We start from the raw sequence: 22,779 nt of genomic DNA, 5'->3' as shown, positions 1-22,779 counted from the left end.
TGTTGACATCAATAATAATAATGATACAAAATGGCACCTGTGTATCTGCATTACTATTGAGATAACACAATCAATTTATATATAAATCATGGATCTTGGATGTATCTTAGATAATGAAGTAATATATTATAACTGAACAGCAGGATATCATATGATGGAATATAATACATTTAAAATAATAGTATGGGTACACTTTATTGTAGCATAACAAAGTAAATATAATATGATAATACTTTAGTACTTTAGAAATGGAGGAAACAAAATCATAGAATTCTGGTTTCTGATTGGCCACTGCTGGGACCACCCCACTGTCAATGCGGAAGTAGAAGTTGTCGAAGTTGACTGTAATGTCAGTGAAGTGTTGCTCCTGTTAGTTTCTGACACAGAGAATACAAACTCACAGGGATGTCTTTGTCTTTCGAGGGAAGAGTTGTGCTTGTCACCGGGGCCGGAGGAGGTAAGATCGCCTTCAAAGATAACTGAATGTTAGCCAGGCTGCTTCTGTAACTACTATGTTTTGTAATATTTTCTCCTGATGCTATTCTGCTAGCTGCAGAGATTAAATAAGAGTCTGAGCGACGTTATTAAGACAGCATAGTGTTGCACACAGGTCTTTTTTTTCGTTGTACTGTTTTAGCTGCCCAACAGTTAAACTCGGTATCATGCTAATTGCTAACACTGGCTAAACAGTCGCAAAGTCGTAAAGTAAACAATGCAGTGTGCCCACCTTTATCACATTTGATTCTGTTCATAAACAACATCTAGTTCAGTATTGAATAGCAACGTACTCGTCAGCCTTTTCATTTGAGTAGTTCAGAGTCTAAAGTACATGTAACGTAATGGCTTATAATGACCCAGGGAAAGTGGGTTAAGGGGCACACACTACTGCAGAGTGCAGAACAACCCTGTAGCTGTTGTGCATAGGGCCAATAAAGCATTTCAATCCTTTAAGCAGTGTGCTTTAAAACCAAATGTATATGTAATGTAGGTATTGTTAATAGCAATAAACTGCTAAGAATTTATACAATTATTATTTTCTGATGTTGCACTAACGCTGTATACTGTATTATTCAAATGTTTCATATACTTAATTGTCTGCACAATGAAATAGTTTGCTCTTAGATCTGAAATGTGTTTATTGCTGTTGCACTTATTTGTTATATTTTACTGTAGCCTACCATGATTTTTTTTTTAATTGAAAATGCAATTTAACAATTTATTAAAGGAAAAGCATATATTTCAGTTTCTTCTGTAGTTATTACTGACTGTCAAATTACATTAGAAAAAAGTTAAATGGCATTCATTCTCTTCAGGTATTTATTCATGTTTTACAAAGGGGGTTAATATGAGCCTGGTTATGAAATCATAGCTGAGGGGGGTTTATTTGGTTAAAGCATAATCAGGGATTTCTCATCTTTGTGTTTCTTTCCACAGGCCTCGGCAGAGAATATGCACTGGCTTTTGCTGAGAGAGGCGCCTCAGTTATAGGTAAATAAAGGATATTGGCCCCTTTACCTACATGTTTTTTAAACGGTATGGATATTACTGTGGTAATGTTTTACTGGGTAAAATACCTGCACAAAGTTTACCCTCATAATCTATTTAGGTTTTCTTTGCCATAGCGAGACCTCCTGTCCTTCTGTTTTATTTCCCCCATCGGTGGTTTACAGATGGTTTCCTTAAGTTTTTTTTTTCCTGATACAGGTTATCTTTTCAATGATTCATTAACCCGCTACACTGGGCTCTGATTAGACTCAGATATTGATGTTAAATGGATTGGATATCATCCTTGTATTGTCTCTGTTAGCAGTTGGATTTAACTCACACAGCAACGCCTGTCCTATGGTCTGCTACTCAAACAAATTACCCAAACAGTTTTATTTCCTTGTGAGTTATAAAAAAGGGTGGAAAAGAGACACTTTTAAAATGTGTACTCATTATGAAGAGAGAAAAAGTTGAATGAGTGCTTCATTTAAGATTTATGATATAAATAATTCCTGCGTAATTAGAAATGTGCATCGCATTGACTTTCACTTTTAGATTACACATTTGGCACAAGTGTTGGCATTAAACATTTGCCCTTCCGAAAATAGTAGCTCTGCCTGCTGCCTGGACTGAACTTGCCCTTGAACTCTGACAAGAAATCAGCTTAGCTACACTTTTCCCCTAACCTAATCACTCATTGAGAGTTGCGGAACACACCCCATTATTGCTAATCTTTTTCTTTTTGTTGCAATAAAGTGAATGACCTTGGGGCAGACACTAAAGGGGGTGGAAAGAGTTCTGCAGCTGCGGATAAGGTGGTGGAGGAGATAAGAGTGAAGGGAGGCAAGGCCGTGGCCAACTATGGTGAGAAGTTTAAGATCTTGTCTTATGTCATTTTCTGCTCTAGCACATCATCATCTACATCTCTCTCTTTGTTGTCTCTTGTTTACCTTGTGCCGTTCAGCTTATATAATAATGAACTCAAAAGCCAAATAAATGCATGAGAGAATATTAGCTTTTTTATAGTAAAAGGTATCCCCCCTATCACCATCGTCACATTAGAAAAACCGTTGAAAACAAATCAAGACAATGGTTTAATGTTTATAAGAAGCTATGATGCCAATCCTAAAGGTTCCTTCTATCTATTCTATTTTCTATTGAAAAGGTGACTCAGCACGTTTCGTTACTCAAGATACTGAGCATGTAGGAGAGACTTTCAACCTTCTCATAAGCCTCTCTTCTCATCAGTTATATTATGGTGACACTATAGACCTACGTCCAACACCAATGTCAAATCAAATCTATATCTGAAGTTAAACAATCAACAACAGTATGATAGATACAGTCCTAAAAAAACCCACATTTACAGAAATCATTTAAGATTCATTGTTTACGAAATGGGAAAATGTCCAAGAGTACTCTGTGACCGTTTGTACATGCACATACAGATTCTGTTGAAGATGGAGAGAAATTGATCCAATCAGCATTGGATGCATTTGGAAGAATAGGTGAGCATTGTTTTGATATTTATCCCAAGTATTGCATCATTAAATGATCTCAATAAAACAATAGTTTGTAACTGATATTTGAAATATATCTTTTCCTCCAGATGTTCTTGTAAACAATGCTGGGTAAGTATTTTCACACTAATAATCAAACTGTTTTCTAGATTAAATAACATCATCTGTTTTTAAGGTGTGCTTTTATTGTATTCAAAAAGACTGCAAAAGACTTAATCCCATTCCTGCTATTCTCTGCCAAGGATCCTTCGTGACCGATCATTTGCCAGGACGAGTGATTTGGACTGGGGTAATTTAATTATTTGATTTACTCTTATGTTTCATCTCATAGTCTCATGTTCCATCATGCTATAAGTAAAACATGTTTTAACATTGGTTTGTTGTGGATGTACTTGATGTCTATGAAAACAAGTTGTCTGTGTGGGAGTTCAAGAATCAAAAAGCTGGATCTGATCCACAATGTTCTAATGTGAAATAACAAAAGTGCAAAAGGTGTTCACGATGTTGCTTCTCATTTCTCTCCATTTCAGACCTGATTCACAGAGTTCACTTGAGAGGCTCCTTTTTGGTGACTCGAGCTGCCTGGAATCACATGAAAAATCAAAAGTTTGGCAGGTAATGAGCCCAGCTACTAGCCGATTAAGCTATTGAGGTAGATGAATGTGATGTGTGCTATTATGTGGGGATGATTTATTTTAGATCCAACAATGATACATATCCTTAGCAGTCCATTGCTGGACTATAATCCACAGGATTTAAATGTGACACAACATGCTGTTTTGGTAGGTCTGAGTCAGATGTCGGCTATAGTACCAAAGGTACTCAAAACGTTTTTATATGACCTACTTTAAGTGGCATCAACAGGTATCAGATATGCAATTCAGGTTATAGTTAATATAAAGCACGTCTACCATCACATTATCATACACACATTATGACTCCGATTTTAGTCACTTGACACTCCTTAATATGTCTGGCTTCATTGGTTTCATGGTGAGCAATGAAAAAAATCTGCATAATAATAAAAGCCCAAGGGAGCACATTTGATATGAATATGTAAATCACCAGAGAATGAAGGAAATTACTTAATTTGGTTATTCAGCACACTGCAAATTAATATCTTACAATTTGAGTTCTATTTTAATTCATGACTCCACAAGAAGCTAATCTTATTCTTCTAAGTAGCACAACCTCAAATATCTGAGTAATCACTGAAGTTGTAGAGGTGAGGTGTTTTGCCAGAACTTCAAAATCCTTATCTCTGGAAAAGTGCTTCCAATGGGAAACATTGAGTGGTTAATTTACACTGGCTTAAAGCAGTGAGGATGTATGTAGAACTATACTGACAATTTTTTGAAGGGATAATCTAAAGGCGGTGAAGATATTTTTTCTCGCCAAGCACAGGTTCAATTAATAACATTAACAATGGCAGCATTCTGGATGATCTGAACACCTCTGCTTTCTTTTCCTGCATAAGAAGTTAAAATGTGAGCTCTGAAAAGGGCCTTTTGAGGTTTGCATGTTCTGAATTTTAATTTGCAAAAGAAGGTCACACAGCCAGCTCTGCTCCCATGTTACTTCAGGAAACAGATGCCCTTCACACGTGTTTTACTTGAATTGGAGATGAAGACAGTTGTCCAAAAACATTAAAGTATCATTTTAGAGAAGGTTTTAGTTCACTGAGCCCAAGATACCCTATTATGAAGTTGAATAAAACAGATGAATATAAATGCAGTTGGTTTTAAGTCAAGGTTTTGATGTAAAATGTATTTTCTAAAATTCATGGAAGAAAGGAGTTATACATTATTGTCCTCTGGGCTTACATTTTAATCCATGTGTGCAGTCAACTTAAACAAAAATAAATGGTGTATTTTAAACAAAAAATGCATGGAAACAAATAAAAAATATAAAGGTTGATGATATGTTTCTTAGACACAATGAGCGTAGAACCAAAGATTATAAATACTCATGTAGTGACACTAAGACATAATACAGTTATTTAAACTCATTTCCAAAATGAACACCTCTATGTGTTTGCTGGTGCTCTGAGGCTCCGCAAAAGTCGAAAGATATGTATTAATATTAAGACTTGGTAGTCTGAAAAGTTCCTTCAGTAATTGAATTATATACCTTATTGCATAAAAGTTATTGATTTGAGAAATTTAGTATCGCTGCCCATCCTTTGGTGCTCCATTCGAGCCGTAATATGGATCACTGCTTTCTGATGACCTGAGAGACGGCACGTTTCAGATGTCTCCTACTGTAAATGTGGAGTTAGTGATATATTGTACTGTACCTCATCACTTTCGCTTGACTGGATTGAACTCTCTGCGTGAGATTACTAGCAAAATTGCAAGCGCACGACTGTGTGTCTGCTGTTCACACGTTATTTCTGCATGTAGCCTGTGCTCTCGGGTGTTCAAGTACAATGTTCAAGTCAATTTACAGCAGCTCTGTATCTGCAATAGAGCAGTTTGCAGATAGATTGCTTTATGTGTGAGTGAGCTATCATTACATGACTATAAGCCTACATGTTCATACTCTAGTGTGTTTATGCATGCATGAAAAGTGTGCACCACTTAGTGACATTATGAATGTGCGTGTGGGATGCCTTTAACTGACTTGTTGCCCTCGGGTTGTCTGTGGCCAGAATCATCATGACGACTTCAGGAGCAGGCGTCTACGGAAACTTCGGCCAGGCCAACTACAGCGCTGCCAAGCTGGGCCTGCTGGGGCTGGCAAACACCTTGGCCATCGAGGGACGCAAGTACAACGTCTACTGCAACACTATTGCCCCTGTGGCTGGCTCACGCCTCACAGAGACTGTCATGCCCCCAGGTAAGCACAGAGATAAACAACACACATGATAACATGCTATTGGTCTGTGTAACACATGCTGGGGTGATCTGTTTTTTTGAAAGGCCAAAATAGACATGGATTTCCCCCATAATTTTAGTTCTGCATAGTGTTATGTTGATTTTCAAAATTTGAGGCACAGCACTCCCGTTTGACATGCAAATTTGCCTTTCAATATTCAAGAACTGTGGTTTTTACTGTTCCGACGGCCATGATGAAACCATGCATCCTGTAAGTTCTTTAAAAGTTTTAATGTGTCAGCCTTTGATTTAAACAGGCAGCTCTGACCTGCTTATTTTGCTCTAGCTGTGAGCTGTGCTTCCAAATACTTTCGAAGTGTAAGAGCAAATTTTTTTCATGTTGAAAAAATGTCTTAGGACGGACGCGAACGCAGTCTTGGATACCGAAAAGAAACACAATTTAATATAGCTTGTGAACGCAGGAGACTCTGTTGCCTTTGAACATGATATCAAACAAAAAGTAAACATAAAAAATGACAACTTGTCAGTGATTTTAAAAGGCAATGAATTGTTGGACTCTGCCACGTTTTAAAAGGATCTCATGAGGCTGTAAAGATGGAGAATGTTTTTCTAACCCACCAAACCCAGTGTGTATAAATATCTTCACTTCTTTACGGGCATATTGTGCATGCACTGTGACTGCAGCTCGGTTGACAGGGGTGTTAAATGACAAATTAGAGGAATGGCTCTGCTGCTCTGCTGTGCTGGCCTACAGTAGCATCTGTCACGCTGCGCTTTGCCAACTGTCACAGGATGGCCTTACCTTAGTAAATGACTTGGTACCATATGTTGGCTTTCACTGACTGGCTTTTCCCAAAAAAAACCAAAAAAACCAATCTTGCTAAACATCGCAGAGTGCATTGAAACAGGATGCCTGGTCTTTCTCCTCCATGTTTTGTTGACGGGAGGGTGCAGATGTTTCCAGCATGAATATGGTGTCCTGTATTCAATCTTTTACGCTTCATACTGGGAATTGAAAGCCTGTGCCTTATTTGCTCGGCTTCATGCCGACATATTAAGTAATTTGATTCATAACTTATACAAAATCTGCAGTCTTTTTCACATACCACTTTGAACTGAATTTGACCTGGACCTGTTCTCATGCATTCAAAAGCTCGGTTTCCTGCTCCGGTATCAGTGCATGGTTTGTGTTATTTGTCCCGTAGAATATATTCTACAAAAAAATATACAGATTTTAATAAAGCATTGACACAATGTTATAATTAGACTGTGACATTGCAAACAATCATTAAACAAACACAGCATCATTTTAACAATACACTAACTACCAAACATTCTGTTGTCCTCAAGCACCCCCATTGCTTTTTAGGACGATTGTATAACAGTTGTGCAATAAAATAAATAAACTGTATTTGTATGTGTTCTGTTTTATTTAGACCTTGTGGCATCTCTGAAACCTGAGTTTGTTGCTCCCTTGGTCCTCTGGCTCTGCCATGAACAATGCCAAGAAAATGGAGCACTGTTTGAGGTATTAAATACAAAATAAATAAAACACTTTCTTTATTTCTCTTCAACAAGATGAGTAAGATCTCTCTCCCACTGAACTCCTTCTAGTCTTTAACATTTTGTAATCCTTTTGTCATCGAGAACAGCAATGTATCATTGACATATTCATTATACATAAATTGACAATATATATATATACATTTTTTAGATCTGTGTGTTTGCTCATCTGCTCATGTTTAATGCTCTTTCAGACCGGTGCAGGCTGGATTGCTAAATGTGAGTATTGTGTGCATCTTTCCCTGAGGAAATGTCTGTATGCATCTATGATATTCATTAGCCACTCTGTGTGTGTGTGTGTGTGTGTGTGTGTGTGTGTGTGTGTGTGTGTGTGTGTGTGTGTGTGTGTGTGTGTGTGTGTGTGTGTGTGTGTGTGTGTGTGTGTGTGTGTGTGTGTGTGTGTGTGTGTTTGCGTGTGTGCGTGTGCGTGTGCGTGTATGATTTTCACTATGCAGCGACCTCTTTATTTGTGTGTGTCCATGTTTGCAGTGCGCTGGGAGCGTTCTCTGGGCTGCACTGTGAGACAGAAGAACCAACCCATGACTCCTGAGGCTGTCAGGGACCAGTGGGACCAAATCTGTGACTTCACAGATGCTACAAAGCCGACTAGCTTGCAAGGTCAGTAATGGGCAGAATACATGCCAAACCACTAGTCTCGTGTGTGATCAAAGGGTAAATACTGTACAGGCAACCTTATACTTTCATAGGCCACACACACACACACACACACACACACACACACACACACACACACACACACACACACACACACACACACACACACACACACACACACACACACACACACACACACACACACACACACTCACTCTCATAAGGACCCTATAGTATGTCACGATAAGATGTTCATTATTGATTCCTGCTTAGAGTTGAACTGTTAGTGAGGCCCTTTTCACTCGTTTTGAATTGCGTCCAAATTTTGGTTGGATAACACTCCCTCATAACCCTGCTTGTCTGCTTTCACACTTGTTTGACTCATTCTGTGTTTATTCAGAATGATTCAGATTGCAGGTTGCCTGCACAGATACACTGAATCTAATCAAAGATTTTTAGAAGGAGCTTCAAGAAGGTTGACTGTCATTTACTACTTCAATAAACTGTAAAAAGACAGTATCAGTTAGCAAGTAAAAATTGAAAAAATATTAAAATTTGATTCACAGCTATTTCAGTGTAACAGTGTGTGATATTAGTTAAAAAAAAAGGAAAGATAATTAAAGCAATTTGAGAGCTGGAACACTATTTCAGGGAAGAATTGCGACGATTTAAAAAAGCATTTGGCCAGTGAAGTAGTCATGACTGATCTTCTGTAAGAGCGAAGATCTTCTACATTCTACACTCAGCCCTGTCAGCTATCAGCTCATCTGTTATTCCAGAGAGTTTTGAGCGACGACAAGATGGTGTTGGATGTCAAGCGAATGAGCGGAGGAAAGAGCTGAAGCCAAACACAGTGTTGGGTATGAACAAGCTAGTTGTTCAAACCGGAGGATGGAAAATGTTGATTATAATTCTCTCCGCCTCCTCCATCCTGCATCACGCTCTCTGATGTACATTTGAGGAAAGGGCGGCGGTGTTAACATTAACCCAATGAGGGTGGCAGTCCCAAAGGGCGCTAGCTGGCCTCATTTGTAGCTTATTACAGAGACTTGTTGCCTCCTCTGTAACTTCCTGCCACTGAGCGACAGTCATTATGGACTTTGGTCTTCCTCTCTCGCTCTCTTGGTCTGTCTTCCTTTTTTTCTGTTTATCTTCATAAATATTTCTAGCTTGCGTTACCTGGGTATGTTTTTGTTCTATTTTTAGGCAAACTATGAACATGTTTATTTTTAACATCCATGAATCTCATATCATTCATCCATTTTAAGCTGCCCCTGGATCAGAATGGGTTGGATTGAAATTCTTATCGTGTGGTGACATCTCCCCTGAAACTCAATTTAACTTTACTTTGATCAATCTAACTTGAATTTAAAGATATTCTGGAGCTATTGAGGCAAAGAGTAAAATCTTTAAGCTTATTCATTTGTGCAGGTTTAATGATATCTGGCTGATGGCTTTGGAAGATGAACCCCAAACATTTTCAGATATTAGGATCCCTTGCCTTTCCATCAAAAGCCCCCGTAGAGAAATGTTGATATAACGAAAGCATCCACGTTATTGATAACTCATCAAGGTTTTCTGGTGTGTTTACAATTTTACAATAATGTTACCTTGACAATTATGAGTTTCAACATCTTAAGTATCAATAAAATAACCTATCCAAAATGTGTGAACTATAGGTTTGTCTGATTTTCTGATTAAACGTGATAAGAAAAGGGGATTTGTGTTTAGAGTGCACTGTTAGTTAAGTGTAATGTAACCTAAATAAATCCTCTGTTGTTGAGGAACATAAATGGATGAGTGTTTGCTGGCCAACACAATGTTAGTCTGCATTAGTGAAACCACACCTGAAGGATGGTTGCTAAAGTAAACTCAACTGATGGGTGCATTTTCAATAATGTCATTTACAGAGATTTTAAGTATCTGTCTTTTTGAAAGACATCTTACAGAAGATTCACAGTCTAAGTCTAATAGAGAATCATCTTCCTTTAACTCATTCGTCTTTTCTCACTTTTTTTGTAGAGTCTATGATGTCAATTGTGAGTGTGCTGTCACAAGTGGAGTCTGGTGGGGAGGTCAGCGGTAATCCTACATCTGCACCGGCCTCGACTTCAGGGATCAATCCTGTGAGTAGACACCGCTGGTTATTGTGTTTGACTGTAATGTACAAGGTATCTGCAGGTCTACAAACATCTTTAAATTATTCAATAAAACATTATTTTTCCGGTTATTACATTCATGCATTCATGTGGCAATAATTTGATAAATTGTTTGTTGTGTGTGTAGACCACACCATACCGGTTTCCCATCATGCCCTCATACGTTGGCTGGTATAAGTCTGAGATGGGTTTAAGATTCTATCCATTGTGGTGTGAAAAATGCTTTAAAAAGTCCTGAATTTGACAAAGTGCACTCTGAAGAAACACTGGTTTTAATGGTTGGAAAATATATTCCTAGTTACAGTAGACATGTGACCTGATCATAATTTGCCCATACTGGTCTGATCATTTTATATTTACTTTAATAAGCCTCGTCCTTCTTACTATGTAACTTATTCCCTCCACCTGTTCTCCTCCTAACTTTTGCCCTTTGCCTTTATTCCTACATTAATGTCTGCCCTCTGCTGCACAGAATGTGGTCTTCTCCTTATTTCCTTGACACTGCATCATACCTCCTGCTGCAGCTCTAGACTTTAGCGGTTGGTTCGTGATGACTTTTGAAAGTGTGGAGCTGTAAAATCTCCGACTGTTTCAAATATGGAAACTCATGACTCTTTAATTCCACCACAGTGTACTGTGTAGGTCAGGGACGATAATAACCTTCACAGAAAAGCTCCTTCAACATACATAATAACTTTGATGATCTGATTTGTTGCATCACTGTTTCATATTTATAGCGGACAAAAGCAAACTCAGATTAGCTTTTTTAAAGCGACGTTCAAAAGACGTGGAGCACAGCAGTGCTGCGACGGCTCTCCGGATGGGGTCTCCTTCACTTCACTGTGTTCCCTATCATCGAGTCTAAGAAAGTGAACTGGTTCCTGCTCACTTTCACTCACTTCAGCGGCTGCGTTGCTTGAATAAAACATTGAGCCTCAAGTATAATTGAATCACATTAAATAATTATGCAGAGAAAAGGCCACCATTTTCTGTTAAACTGGTTGTAGCATCAAATCATGAGACCAACTCAACAGATTAATCCTTATTTTCTATATTACTGAAAGCAGAGGACTGAACACATTTAAAAATTACAAATCAGCTGATTAAGCGTTAGAATCATCACAACCTAATGAGTGAAAGATTAATCGGGATGAATGCTTCGCAGCGTGGATCAGCATCAGGAAACCACTGCACGGGGTCCTGTAATGTAAAGCCTTTTACCTTACTGTCAACGCTTGCTTCCAGGGGGGGACTTTGTAGCATGCTTTAACCGTCTTTCTCCCCATCAACGCTGTCTGACTGTCACAAAAAAGAAAACATAAAAAAAAAAGTATATATATTAAGTGTGTCAAGTGGATGAATATTTACATCATGTTATCGTATATATTTCAGAAGCATATCTCTTTTGGTTTGGTTAACACACTCAATTTTAATTTATACTACGTGGTGAACTGAGCGTTCATACAGCTTCATAGTTACGATTGAGATTGAGATCAATTTTTATTAATCCCTGAGGAAAAAGTACGTTTTTTAATCAGGTCTGATTATACAATTACAACCGTAGGCCTGGAATACACACTCGACCGGCAACCTGGTTCGGTTCCCAAGCCAAGTCCCTACACACTGAGCTGCTTCCGCCCTAAGTATCTTTATACTTTAGAATCTTTGTTTGTACTGTAAGTCCATTTAACCAATCACGTTTCAAAAGTCACTCAACTCCCTTCTTCAACATCCTGTAAGGCATTCATATTACAAATTCTCCTGCTTCAATAATATCATGATGCAGAAACTAAAATGTTAAATGAGGTGTACTCTGTCTCGGGTATCAGTGTCCCCCCACTGTGTGTCTGGCCTTTGTGTGAGTGTGTGTGCCTGGCCTGTTTATTTGGAATAGGGTCACAAAGTAGCCTAAAGACAAACATCAGCATTGTGTCCTCAGCTTACTCTGTGTGTGTGTGTGTGTGTGTGTGTGTGTGTGTGTGTGTGTGTGTGTGTGTGTGTGTGTGTGTGTGTGTGTGTGTGTGTGTGTGTGTGTGTGTGTGTGTGTGTGTGTGTGTGTGTGTGTGTGTGTGTGTGTGTGTGTGTGTGTGTGAATAAAGTATGACATTAGGTCTGGTTTCTGCAGCTCAGTGCACTCACATGTGCTGTAATGTCTTGCCACTGTACTATCTTTAAATGGGTTAAACATTGATGTGGCCTTTTTTATGTAATTGCTCTATATGCCAACATATTTGGTTCGCCTCACATGGTAACAAAAGCACTTTAGTTTTTACATGATATCAAGAAGAGCTACATCAGTTGGTTTTCATTTTCCCAGCAATAAAACTACCTTTGTCTTTTGTGATAATTAAATATTTGGATTCAAAGTGGTCGGACATAACAAAAAGAAAACCTATGAAGTTAAAGTCATCAACAAATAATTGTTGGATGCTTGTGCATCAGAGATTCACTAAGGTGTAATGAGTGGCACTGAGGTTGAATTATTGTTTTTGTCACCTCATCTGACACGATTTGATGTTTCTCTCTGGTGCCCTTCTCCACCTTTGTGCAGAGTCTCTGCAGTCAGTTGTGAGTGAGCTGTCTCAAGTGGAATCGGACGGAGAAGTCAGAGCTATCCAGCAGCGTCCCAACGGTTACACAGCTATCATCTCAAACCACTAGGCCACCAGGAGGGCCCTAAAAAAGAAATCCCTTTTGCTACAAACCCAATCTTTTAGATTTTTACTTTATCTCACCAAGTGGCTGAACTACTTGACAGTAGTACAGCCACATATTTTTTGTTGCAACTCTTTAACTGTCTAGTCTTTGTCTGCATGTGAGAGTTTATTATTAAATACCCAGTTACAGAGATGTAGAGTCCCCCTATTGTACATATGCAAGAAACAAGAAAACCCAAGCTGGTAGTGTTGTGCAGAGTGTGAATCAAATCATTTTACCCCCAATATTGTTTTCACAATAGCTCAACACAGTGTGACATATATGAATAACCACCTGACTACTTTGGCTGTCGTGTTTTCACAGATGTGTGTTTATTTTGGGCTTCACAGGATATTTGAATGTGGATGAGTTAGATTTGAGGGCCAAAAATATTCCTTTAAAGATCATTCCTCCTGACTGAATAACACTACTTGACATCAAGGAACCAGCTGAACCGTGGAGTTAATATCTCTGAAAACTCATCATCTTCCCTTTCACCCCCTCGTCCCGCTCCATTTGACCCAGCCGCCTAATACAGTCTATACTCCTCTACTGTATGTGCAACTTAATTTGTTGTTTCACTTCACAGTTTTTAATACTTGCTGGAGAAAAGATGCAGAAAATCCAACTGAATAAATAAAACATGAAAAATCAACTCATGACTGTTTAGTATTTTTAAGCTCCTGGCTACGGCCCTGGAATAAAATGATGTTTAGAATTACAAATAATGCTTTTGTTTGGTGATAAATTAGATAGTATTTCACCACCTCCAACATGAGCTGGGATGAAAAAAATCTTTAAATACCGGAAAGCTCTGCCAGAGGATGTGACACTGAAATGAACAACTGATTTAAAACATTTACAATACAGCCAAGGGCTCCACCTTCCTGAGCGTTGAAAGGCATGTGAGACTTTGTGTCATTAACGCTTTGACTCCGACTCTGTCCGAACCGTTTTCAGGGTTCTTTTCTAACAAAAGTACAAGCACAGATTGAACATCCCTCCATTTCTGGCCTCTTGTCAAGTTCAGGATCCGTTTAAAATTGTGCTGATCCCTGACAACGCTCTGCCTGGTCCGGCCCATGAGAACGTTCCTGAACTGCTGATTCCTCTTTACTCCGTGAGATCCCACAGCCCCTCAAACTAATTACTGTAGATAATCACAAAATACATCTTGCAAGCTTCTTTTGCTGCTTCCCAAATGTCTGCCTTTAACAGGACTGATCCTCTCCATTTATTTAGTTGTACATTTAAAATTCAGATATTTTTTTTATTAAACATTTCTACTATTACTGAGTGTGTTCATTTATTTATTTGACTCTTTTTTATCTTTTCTTAACAATCCTACAGTTTCATGGTGTTAGTGCTAAATGCTAATTTTGGCATGGTAACATGGTACAAACACTTACAAGGGATCATCAACATCATTAAGATTCATCGTCTGGGAAAAATATTAAGTGCCAATCATTCCATTAGATTTTCAGCTATTTCATTTTATAAATCAAATCTTAATCTTGCTAGTGGCGCAGTCATGGGAGTGAGATCAGATCTTCTGGAGAAACATTTCGTGGGCGTCATCCTCTGACCATGACCATCTGTACAAGACTTGATGCCAATCTGTTTTATTGTAACTCAAATATTTCAGTCTGTAATGACCTGGCTCACGACAACCTTGAGAAAAAAGCTCAGTCAAACTGCTAATCGAAAATTCTTAGAAATAACCAAATTACCTAAAGTACCTAAACAATCTAAATGGCCATTTAAATAGTTTAATGGACGAATCCCCATTTGTCATGACCTGACAGGCAGAGGTTAAACAGAGACACTCAATGATGTAGCCCACAGGAGCATCACAAGTCTCTATCAGTGGTGTACAGACATCCCTTAAGCGAGGTGACGCACTCTATAACTGTTGAGAAAGGAGCACTGTAAACAAAGATTGATTCATTATTCATTCCCTAACTGCATACATGTGTTCAACCCAAAAGTATAAAGAAACATTTGCTCTGTCTATAAGTGCTGTGTTAATTAAAGCTGTTGTATTCAGGGTTTCGAGCTGTGGAGCTAATCAACCATAATGTAAAACTTACACTGGTCTTATATATATTCATTTTCAGAGTCTGAGTAATAACATACCTTTTCATTTTCTGCCCTCTATATGTTTATTTTTAATCTGGAAAAGCTGACACACTCCTCTCCTCTCCTCCTCTTAGAATGAGGCAGTGGGATCCAAATTCCCACCAGCCTCGTTCAGCTACACCCACATCCAGTGTATCCTCTATGCGTTGGGGGTGGGCATGTCTACCAAGGATCCGGACCATCTAAGGTGTGTATCTGTGTGTGTTTAATGACTGTTATCACCCTAAGGGGTCTGGTAAATCAGCCAGGGTGCAATTAAGCTGAAATCTATCCAGGATTTCCCACACAGGCCTGTGCAAGTGTGATTTGTCACAGTTCAGTCACTTTTAACATTTCCATGCAGGTTCCTGTATGAAGGCCATGAAGACTTCGTCTGCCTCCCCAGTTTCGGGGTCATTGTGGCCCAGTCAGTTCTGATGGGGGGCGGGCTGTCCTCAGTCCCTGGACTCAACATAGATTTCACACAGGTTAGAACATATACAGAACATGTAATGTCCATCAAGTCTGATTCTGTCAGTGTGAATGTGTTGTGTATGCATATGGTGTATTTCACAGTGTCCTGCACACATAATTCATGTTAAGGAGGCTTTAAGATTTTGGTTTGATTTTATATCACAGCTGTTGTAATATTGTGTGTCAGGTATTGCACGGAGAGCAGTATCTGGAGCTTTACAAGCCTTTACCCACCTCAGGTATTTTACTCTCTGCTGTTATAGTACATTCAATTTATTGTATAGAAGTACTTAATGTAATGGGTATATTTCAATATAACATAAAAAGAGCCATTTTAATTGAATTGAATGACATATAACAAGTTTATTTGATAACTTGAGTCTTTAGTTTTAGATTTTCTGAAAGATGAATCCCTTGCAATCGACCAAAAAAAGATTGGTAGACATTTTTGACTTCAGTGATATCTTGATGATCAAAAAAGCTTAAATTGTTTTTTTCCTTATTGAAAAACAGTCAAGGTGATCTGTCAAGGGTCTATCAACACAACTGTTTTGACTACACCTTGGCTAATGAAAACAATTAAAAAGTACTTCTTAAAAAGATTTTGCTCGTTTGAAGCAAAGGTACCTTCATTGATTGCACTTCTTGTAATTCGCTTTAGTTAAAAATGTAGTTGTTAGCAAATGTAATGGTGCAGTTTTGTCCTGAGGTAGAGCGCAAGTTTAATGAGTACTTACAAGACATAATGAAGATACCTTTTTAAAGTGGAATGTGTAAATGTCCTTTTTCAGGGACCCTTACCTCTGAGACCACCGTAGCAGACGTGTTGGACAAAGGATCCGGGGCTGTTATCCTCTTGGATGGTGAGTGGCTTTTCCTTTCATGTTGCACAACTTTTTTTTACTATAGTGTATTAATTCCACATTCATTTGTTTTCCTCCCTTTAATGTGGCTATTCCTGAAAGTCGCCTCTCAGGCTGAATTAATAAAAGTTAATTTCAGTCTGTGTCTGCAGGGATCGAATTAATGGACTGAGAACGGCTCATATTTATTTCTGACAATTCCATAAAGATGGATGATATTATAGGCCCTCTGATCTATAATTAATCCAACTTTAAACAAATAACATGGGACCGTTAGATCCCTGAGGGATTCTCATGGAGATGTAATTTCCTTATACACACTAAATCAGTTTCTGTAATTCTCCTCGACTGGAAGCAAAGCTATTTCTGCGTGAGACAACAGGTCACTTACTTCCTGCAGGAGTGGCTCGGTTTGCCTTTGTGCCTGCTTGTATTTTAAATTGACCTAATGAAATCAAATGGCCAGTATGTCAACAGGAGGCCGGATGTTATTCTTCCTGACAGCTGCTAATTGTCTCTTCACAGTCAGCTTCCATGTGGGCATGTCTTCCTGCTCTACTTTACTATAAATGTAAATACAATGTACTCTTCACTGTGTTTGATGCTATACGCAGTTTGCTTTTTGAGGGGGATAGCATATTGACCAAAAGGCATCCCACTTGTTAACCTGCAATCTCTGCACACCATCCGCTAGCAGCATAGAGTGCAGGGTGAAGTTACATTTTGTCCGCCTGTTGATTTGTTGATCTTTTATCTGACTGTGGCTTGTAAGTAGCCTCCGCCTGGCACAGGTGCATCCTTTCTGCACGAAGTCTGTGATATCCCCAGAAGCTGATCTAACTGTGTATTGATAAATCCACGGAGCTGTCCGTGTTGCTGAGCTAGCAACTGTTTCTCATCCCATTCAAAGTATTATTCAAAGGGAGAATAACTTCATAACTATGATACTTTTGTCTTACTTTTGGCGGATTTAACATTTCAGACCACTTTCAAGACATATCATGTAACAAAAAAGGAAGGTCGTTTTTATTGTGTTTATAAATGCAAAATTACCTCTAGCAGTTTCTCTGTCACTGCACTGAAGCTGCATCTACCTTAACCAGAAGAGTATACAGTAGTTGTGATGTAAACAATACAATTGGAGGAACTTAAAAAGTAGTCTATATCAAGCAGGGTTCCTTTTTTTAAACTGCATTTTATATAATAATAATAACAATAATCACAAATGGCAAAAAGAGGACGAAAGGAGCATGGCATGTATACATTATATCCAGATCTTGGATACATTGCACAATTGAAGCAGACCATTGCAATACCGGCGAGAGAGTATCAGTCCCTGAAAGTGTGCCAGGCCACAGAGCAATGCCCCCTGTGTACCGTCTGCTGAGCAATTTGGGAGGTAGTTAAGAAAAGGCGCTCATCAAAGACCTTCTCATTCCCCTTCAACGCCGAGCTCAAGCGCTTTCTCCTGCAACACTTTAAAGATTTCTCCATGCTGATGGTTGACAGCAGGAGGTCCCGGCTTATTGCACTGAAATAAAAAAAACTTCTGGGTAATAGGAGAAGCTCGTTCAAAGCTTTTGTCAAAAAGAGCCGTCTATCAAAAGTAGAGTTATAAATATCAGAGGGCATCGCCAAATTACGAATAAGTAGACCCTACTTCTTTCTTGCAATAAACACAAAGTGGAGGCATCCTGGGATGGAAAATATTAAGGGATTGGGTTGTGCTACGATCTGTAAAGGATTTTGTACTCTCTTTCCTTATCCACTCCACTGCGTCAAACCATGCCCCCGCCTGAAGTCATTATTCTGTACTTGAGTAGAATTCATGTGAATTCAGTACTCAAACTTTTTATACTAAGGTATTGCTATTTTGACATCAATAAGAACCACTTCTTACACCGTGAATATACAGTAGCTTGAAAGCCCCATTGTTGCTGCTTTACAGTGAAGACGTACTGTGGCGACGAGCTGATCTGCTTCAATCAGTTTTCAGTGTTTGTGGTCGGGGCAGGAGGCTTTGGAGGAAAGAGGACATCGGACAAAGCCATAGTATGTACTCCGTGTTTGAGTTACATAATCAGACATCGGGAGTTATTGCTTGCTTATATTTGATTTGTTTTATTTCCTGCAGGCTCCTCTGCCTCCACCTCAGCGGGCACCAGATGCTGTGGTGATTGATTCGACCAGCAGAGACCAAGTGAGTGAGTGTGTGTGGGTTTAGCTGCTGAATAAATCAGCCGCATTGATGATGTGTGGGTGAAATTAGGATATATTGTTTTCCGTGCCTCTGAAACAACCTTTTGACAAAATGTGAAAAAGTGTTGAAGAAGGTTTTCATACACTTTCAAAATGAGAACAATGACTTTATGATGCAGCATAAAATAACAAAAGGAAGAGGGGGAAAACGACATCCCTAGAGCACTTTAAAAGACTGCAACTGTATCACTTCAAAGACATTCTTATTTTGGGAATCTCCTCCACTGCCTTCATCTGTATATGAAAAGTTCAGGGGTTTATGAATTAGATATAGATCTAAACAATATTTGTGTCCCCTGCGGCTACAGGCAGCCCTATACCGTCTGAGTGGAGACTGGAACCCGCTGCATATAGACCCCAGCTTTGCTGCCATGGGAGGTGAGAGGCCGTGCATACATTGTTCTCGTCCATCAAAAACATCTGTGTTTATCTTGGTCTAGACTTAATATTTCCTTGGATTTCAGGTATAGTAATATGTTTTACTCATAACTTGTCTTTGACCAAGGCTTTAAGGCTCCCATCCTGCACGGTTTGTGCTCATTCGGCTTCGCAGCGAGACACGTCCTCAAGCAGTTTGCAGACAACGACCCTTCAAGATTCAAGGCTATCAAGGTAAGCATCACCTGGGATATAAACCCTATCCTCCTGTTTATTATTGACAACCACCTGTATAAATGGTTTGTTCTTCAGCGGCACATCCAAATCTTTGAGGCTTAAATGCTTTATAAATAATTAAGTCTTTATCAACTGTGTTTAAATGCTAAATGCAAATATCCATCGGTCCACTAAGTTCTCTTCAATCTGTCTCTCTTTCTCAGGTGCGCTTTGCGAAGCCGGTGATGCCGGGTCAATCAATACAGACTGAGATGTGGAAGGAAGGCAACAGAATTCACATCCAGTGTAAAGTCAGTATTTAGCGTCAGTGTGGGCTACAATCACCGTGAACAGATCTGTGGATGAATGAGTCTGACTTCTGTTCCTGCATCCTTGGTCCAGGTGAAGGAGACTGATGCTGTGGTGCTGACTGGGGCCTATGTGGATTTACATGCAGCAGCAGAGGCCGCTCCAGAAGAGCTCCCTCAGGTACGTCAGTCTAAAATGCTCTAGTCAAACAGATATCTTATTTTTGTTTGCTATAGAAGTCGTTCATGGAGCCCCCAAGCCCCTTTGCTTGAAGTTTTGTATTTCGGTAGCGAAATCACAAAAGGGCTTCTGTTTTTTCTTTGCTCAGGCAGGGGGCCTGCACAGTGAGCTGGTGTTTGCAGAGATTGGCCGTCGTATTAAAGACATGGGCTCAGAGCTGGTCAAAAAGGTGAATGCTGTGTTTGGCTGGGAGATCACCAAAGACGGGAAGATCGCTGCACAGTGGAGTAAGTACTAATGTCACCAATCACTTTCACAGTTGATTCGTGTTTCAGTGAACTTCCTTCAGTGGACTCACTGAGAAAGTCAGAGATAATTGATATAGTAGACCATAAACTCAGACATTTGGAAACTTTATCTGCTCTGACACTGGCCCCTGAAACAAAAATAATGAAATATACCTATGAGCTATGAAGCTAAAGATTAAAATGTTGCTAACAAGCTTAAAATATCAGCTTAACTTGGACAACATCGGCACAAAAGACAAAGTAACTCACCCAGTAAGTTGTGAAAGAAAACTTTTTGTAGGATGCTTTATTCCCTCCTCTTCCTCTGCCTCTGCTCTTCCTCCTGCAGCCATTGATCTGAAGAACGGCAGCGGCTCCTTGCACAAGGGCTCTTACAGCGGGAAGGCGGATGTGAGCATCACCGTGTCAGACGAGGACTTCCTGGAGGTGGTGCAGGGGAAGATCAACCCTCAGAAGGTAATACACACACAAGAAGTCCAACATACTCAGTCTGGATGAATCCCTGCAGATGTAGCATGTACAGTAAAAAGATACCACAGGTTTGAACTGTTACATTGTTCCACAGAAACACCATGTTTTTAGTTCAAGTTTAGCAGAACAGATGCTCCAATTATTTTTTTTAAATCCCGTCTTTTTTCCCTGTGTTAAAATCCCACCTTGTACATTTTAATTAAAGCCAAAATGCCTTTGAAGAGCCCTTTAAATCTTTAATGAGTTGGTTCTTGATCTCATCACGTCAAAGAAGGAAATAAAATGATCCATCAAACTGAGTTCAGAGAGCACTCGGCGCAGGGAATCAATCCACGCTGTACGTTATGTCTGCAGCATCTCATCTGTCAGAGCGAGTGTTCATCACGGTACACATTTGATATGCTTCCTGGAGCACTGGATATTGATCTGAGGCCAGTCTGTGTGTGTGTGTGTGTGTGTGTGTGTGTGTGTGTGTGTGTGTGTGTGTGTGTGTGTGTGTGTGTGTGTGTGTGTGTGTGTGTGTGTGTGTGTGTGTGTGTGTGTGTGTGTGTGTGTGTGTGTGTGTGTGTGTGTGTGTGTGTGTGTGTGTGTGTGTGTGTGTGTGTGTGTGTGTGTGTGTGTGTGTGTGTGTGTGTGTGTGTGTATTGCACAAAGAGTTTTAACAGGCTGCAGTGCTGAAGCTCCTTTAGGCAGGTTGGGGGGGGGGAATGATGATGAAAAGAGCAGCTGGAGGAATATAAGTTGGCTAAAGAGGACGCTGCGACCTGTCACCCAGGGTCGTCATGACGGAAGTTCCCTTATCACTTCTAGCAGAGGAAAGCGCCGCACATCATCAGCAGTTCAGCTCACAATGAAGAGACTGCACCTCGCAGCTCTGAGCCTTTTTCTGCTGCCAGAGCACCAACCTACTTTTTCATTTGTACCAAGTGTTATCTGCAGGAATCTGTGCCTCGTTTTCCTCCCGTTCGCTTGAATCAAACTGAAAGTATGTCTTTGTCGTTTTCTAGGCGTTCTTCTCCGGCAAACTGAAGGTTAGAGGGAACATTATGCTGAGTCAGAAGCTGGAGGTTATCCTGAATGACCACGCCAAGCTGTGAGCTCCTCAGACGACAGCCAATCAGACGACTCCATGAACTCAGCATCTCTCTCCGTCCGTCCACTCTTCTCCATGTGTGTGTTTATGATTTGCCTCTCCAGGGAGAATCGTGATTTACTCTGCTTCAGAATAATTTTTCACATGTAAAAATAACTTTCACTGAAGGCACAAAATGAACAAACAAGGCTTTTCTTAAATGTATTCAATTTCCTCGTTGAGTTTGCTTACAGCTTGGTCCTTAAGGTCTCTTTGCTTCTGAAAATGTGCACTTAACTCACCTGCCTTTAAAGATCCAAATGTAAAAATGAACCACTACTTTTATAGATTTGTCAGTTATTAAATATTAAGAACATAGGACACACAAGCTTTACCCCAGCAGTCCAACATTCTGCCCAAGGTACTGTTAATTACTGTAATTAAAATATACAACTGTTTTATTGTCATAATTATTTAATTACAGATTCATTCTCAAACTGTTAACTCAGAAATCATTTTTGTATCTGACACTGCAACCTCAACTGAACCTTTGAGGTGTCATAATTTAGTTTGATACGTATTTTTTTTTAAATTAGGTAGTCCCAACTAAAAGCTAATTTTCCGTCTGTTTAATACTGCTGGACTGTAGGACTGTCTATAAGTGCTCTAACGATGTATCAGATGATTATTTGAAAGGGGTTGCTTGCAGTGATAAATCCGCAGAATTATCACCTGGATCTCCTCGGCTCCAAGGAGCTGTGTCGTTATTTTCATCTGGTTTTTGGGTCCGTCTCTCATCCATACTGCTCAGACTCAATCCCATAGTGTTATTTCTTGTGAAAACAACTTCCTCTGTGGAGTGTTGATAAGCAGAAGTATAGCGCTATGGACCTTTTTCTAATCAATATATCCCTGTTTGGTTTGTTTTTGGACACAAGCGATCCTTCTTTCACACCATCACACTGATTTGGTGGTGACAGAGAATTCAATGTGAGCATAACTGTTTGAGATAAAGCTCTGCAGGCAAAGTGACTTAACTCATGAAATGTGTAGAAGTGTAAACTAGCTTTGAACATATCTTTATATCAGTGCAATGATGTTGATAATGATTTTGTTTGCTATAACAGAAATTAAGTGTTTCTAAAACTGAACGTGTCAATTTGATACTTAGTCCTAAGGAAAGTAGATGTTTGATTTGACCTGTGTCTAATAAACATATGGCTCATTGGTTTGAGATATTTCAAAAGTCAAGTTT

The 22,779-nt window shown here is 39.4% G+C and overlaps 1 protein-coding gene across 1 annotated transcript; it reads left to right on the top strand.

The window, feature by feature from the left end:
- The first annotated feature begins 310 nt into the window (after positions 1–310).
- Positions 311–22,775, top strand: hsd17b4 (hydroxysteroid (17-beta) dehydrogenase 4). Its single transcript, XM_063897641.1, has 25 exons — positions 311–457; positions 1,435–1,488; positions 2,242–2,349; positions 2,934–2,993; positions 3,095–3,116; positions 3,248–3,294; positions 3,536–3,620; positions 5,656–5,843; positions 7,279–7,370; positions 7,600–7,624; positions 7,895–8,023; positions 10,043–10,146; positions 15,090–15,202; positions 15,359–15,482; positions 15,656–15,707; positions 16,260–16,331; positions 18,280–18,383; positions 18,466–18,531; positions 18,899–18,968; positions 19,096–19,202; positions 19,409–19,495; positions 19,587–19,673; positions 19,822–19,960; positions 20,310–20,437; positions 21,460–22,775. The coding sequence occupies exons 1-25, from the start codon at positions 406–408 to the stop codon at positions 21,547–21,549; spliced, it is 2,205 nt and encodes a 734-aa protein (XP_063753711.1). The 5' UTR covers positions 311–405; the 3' UTR covers positions 21,550–22,775.
- Positions 22,776–22,779: the final 4 nt, after the last annotated feature.

Source organism: Eleginops maclovinus, chromosome 12 (genome assembly GCF_036324505.1).
Source record: "Eleginops maclovinus isolate JMC-PN-2008 ecotype Puerto Natales chromosome 12, JC_Emac_rtc_rv5, whole genome shotgun sequence".
Classification (NCBI taxonomy): Eukaryota; Metazoa; Chordata; class Actinopteri; order Perciformes; family Eleginopidae; genus Eleginops; species Eleginops maclovinus.
Note: the sequence above shows the minus strand (reverse complement) of the source record. Positions and strands in the feature narration are given on the sequence as shown.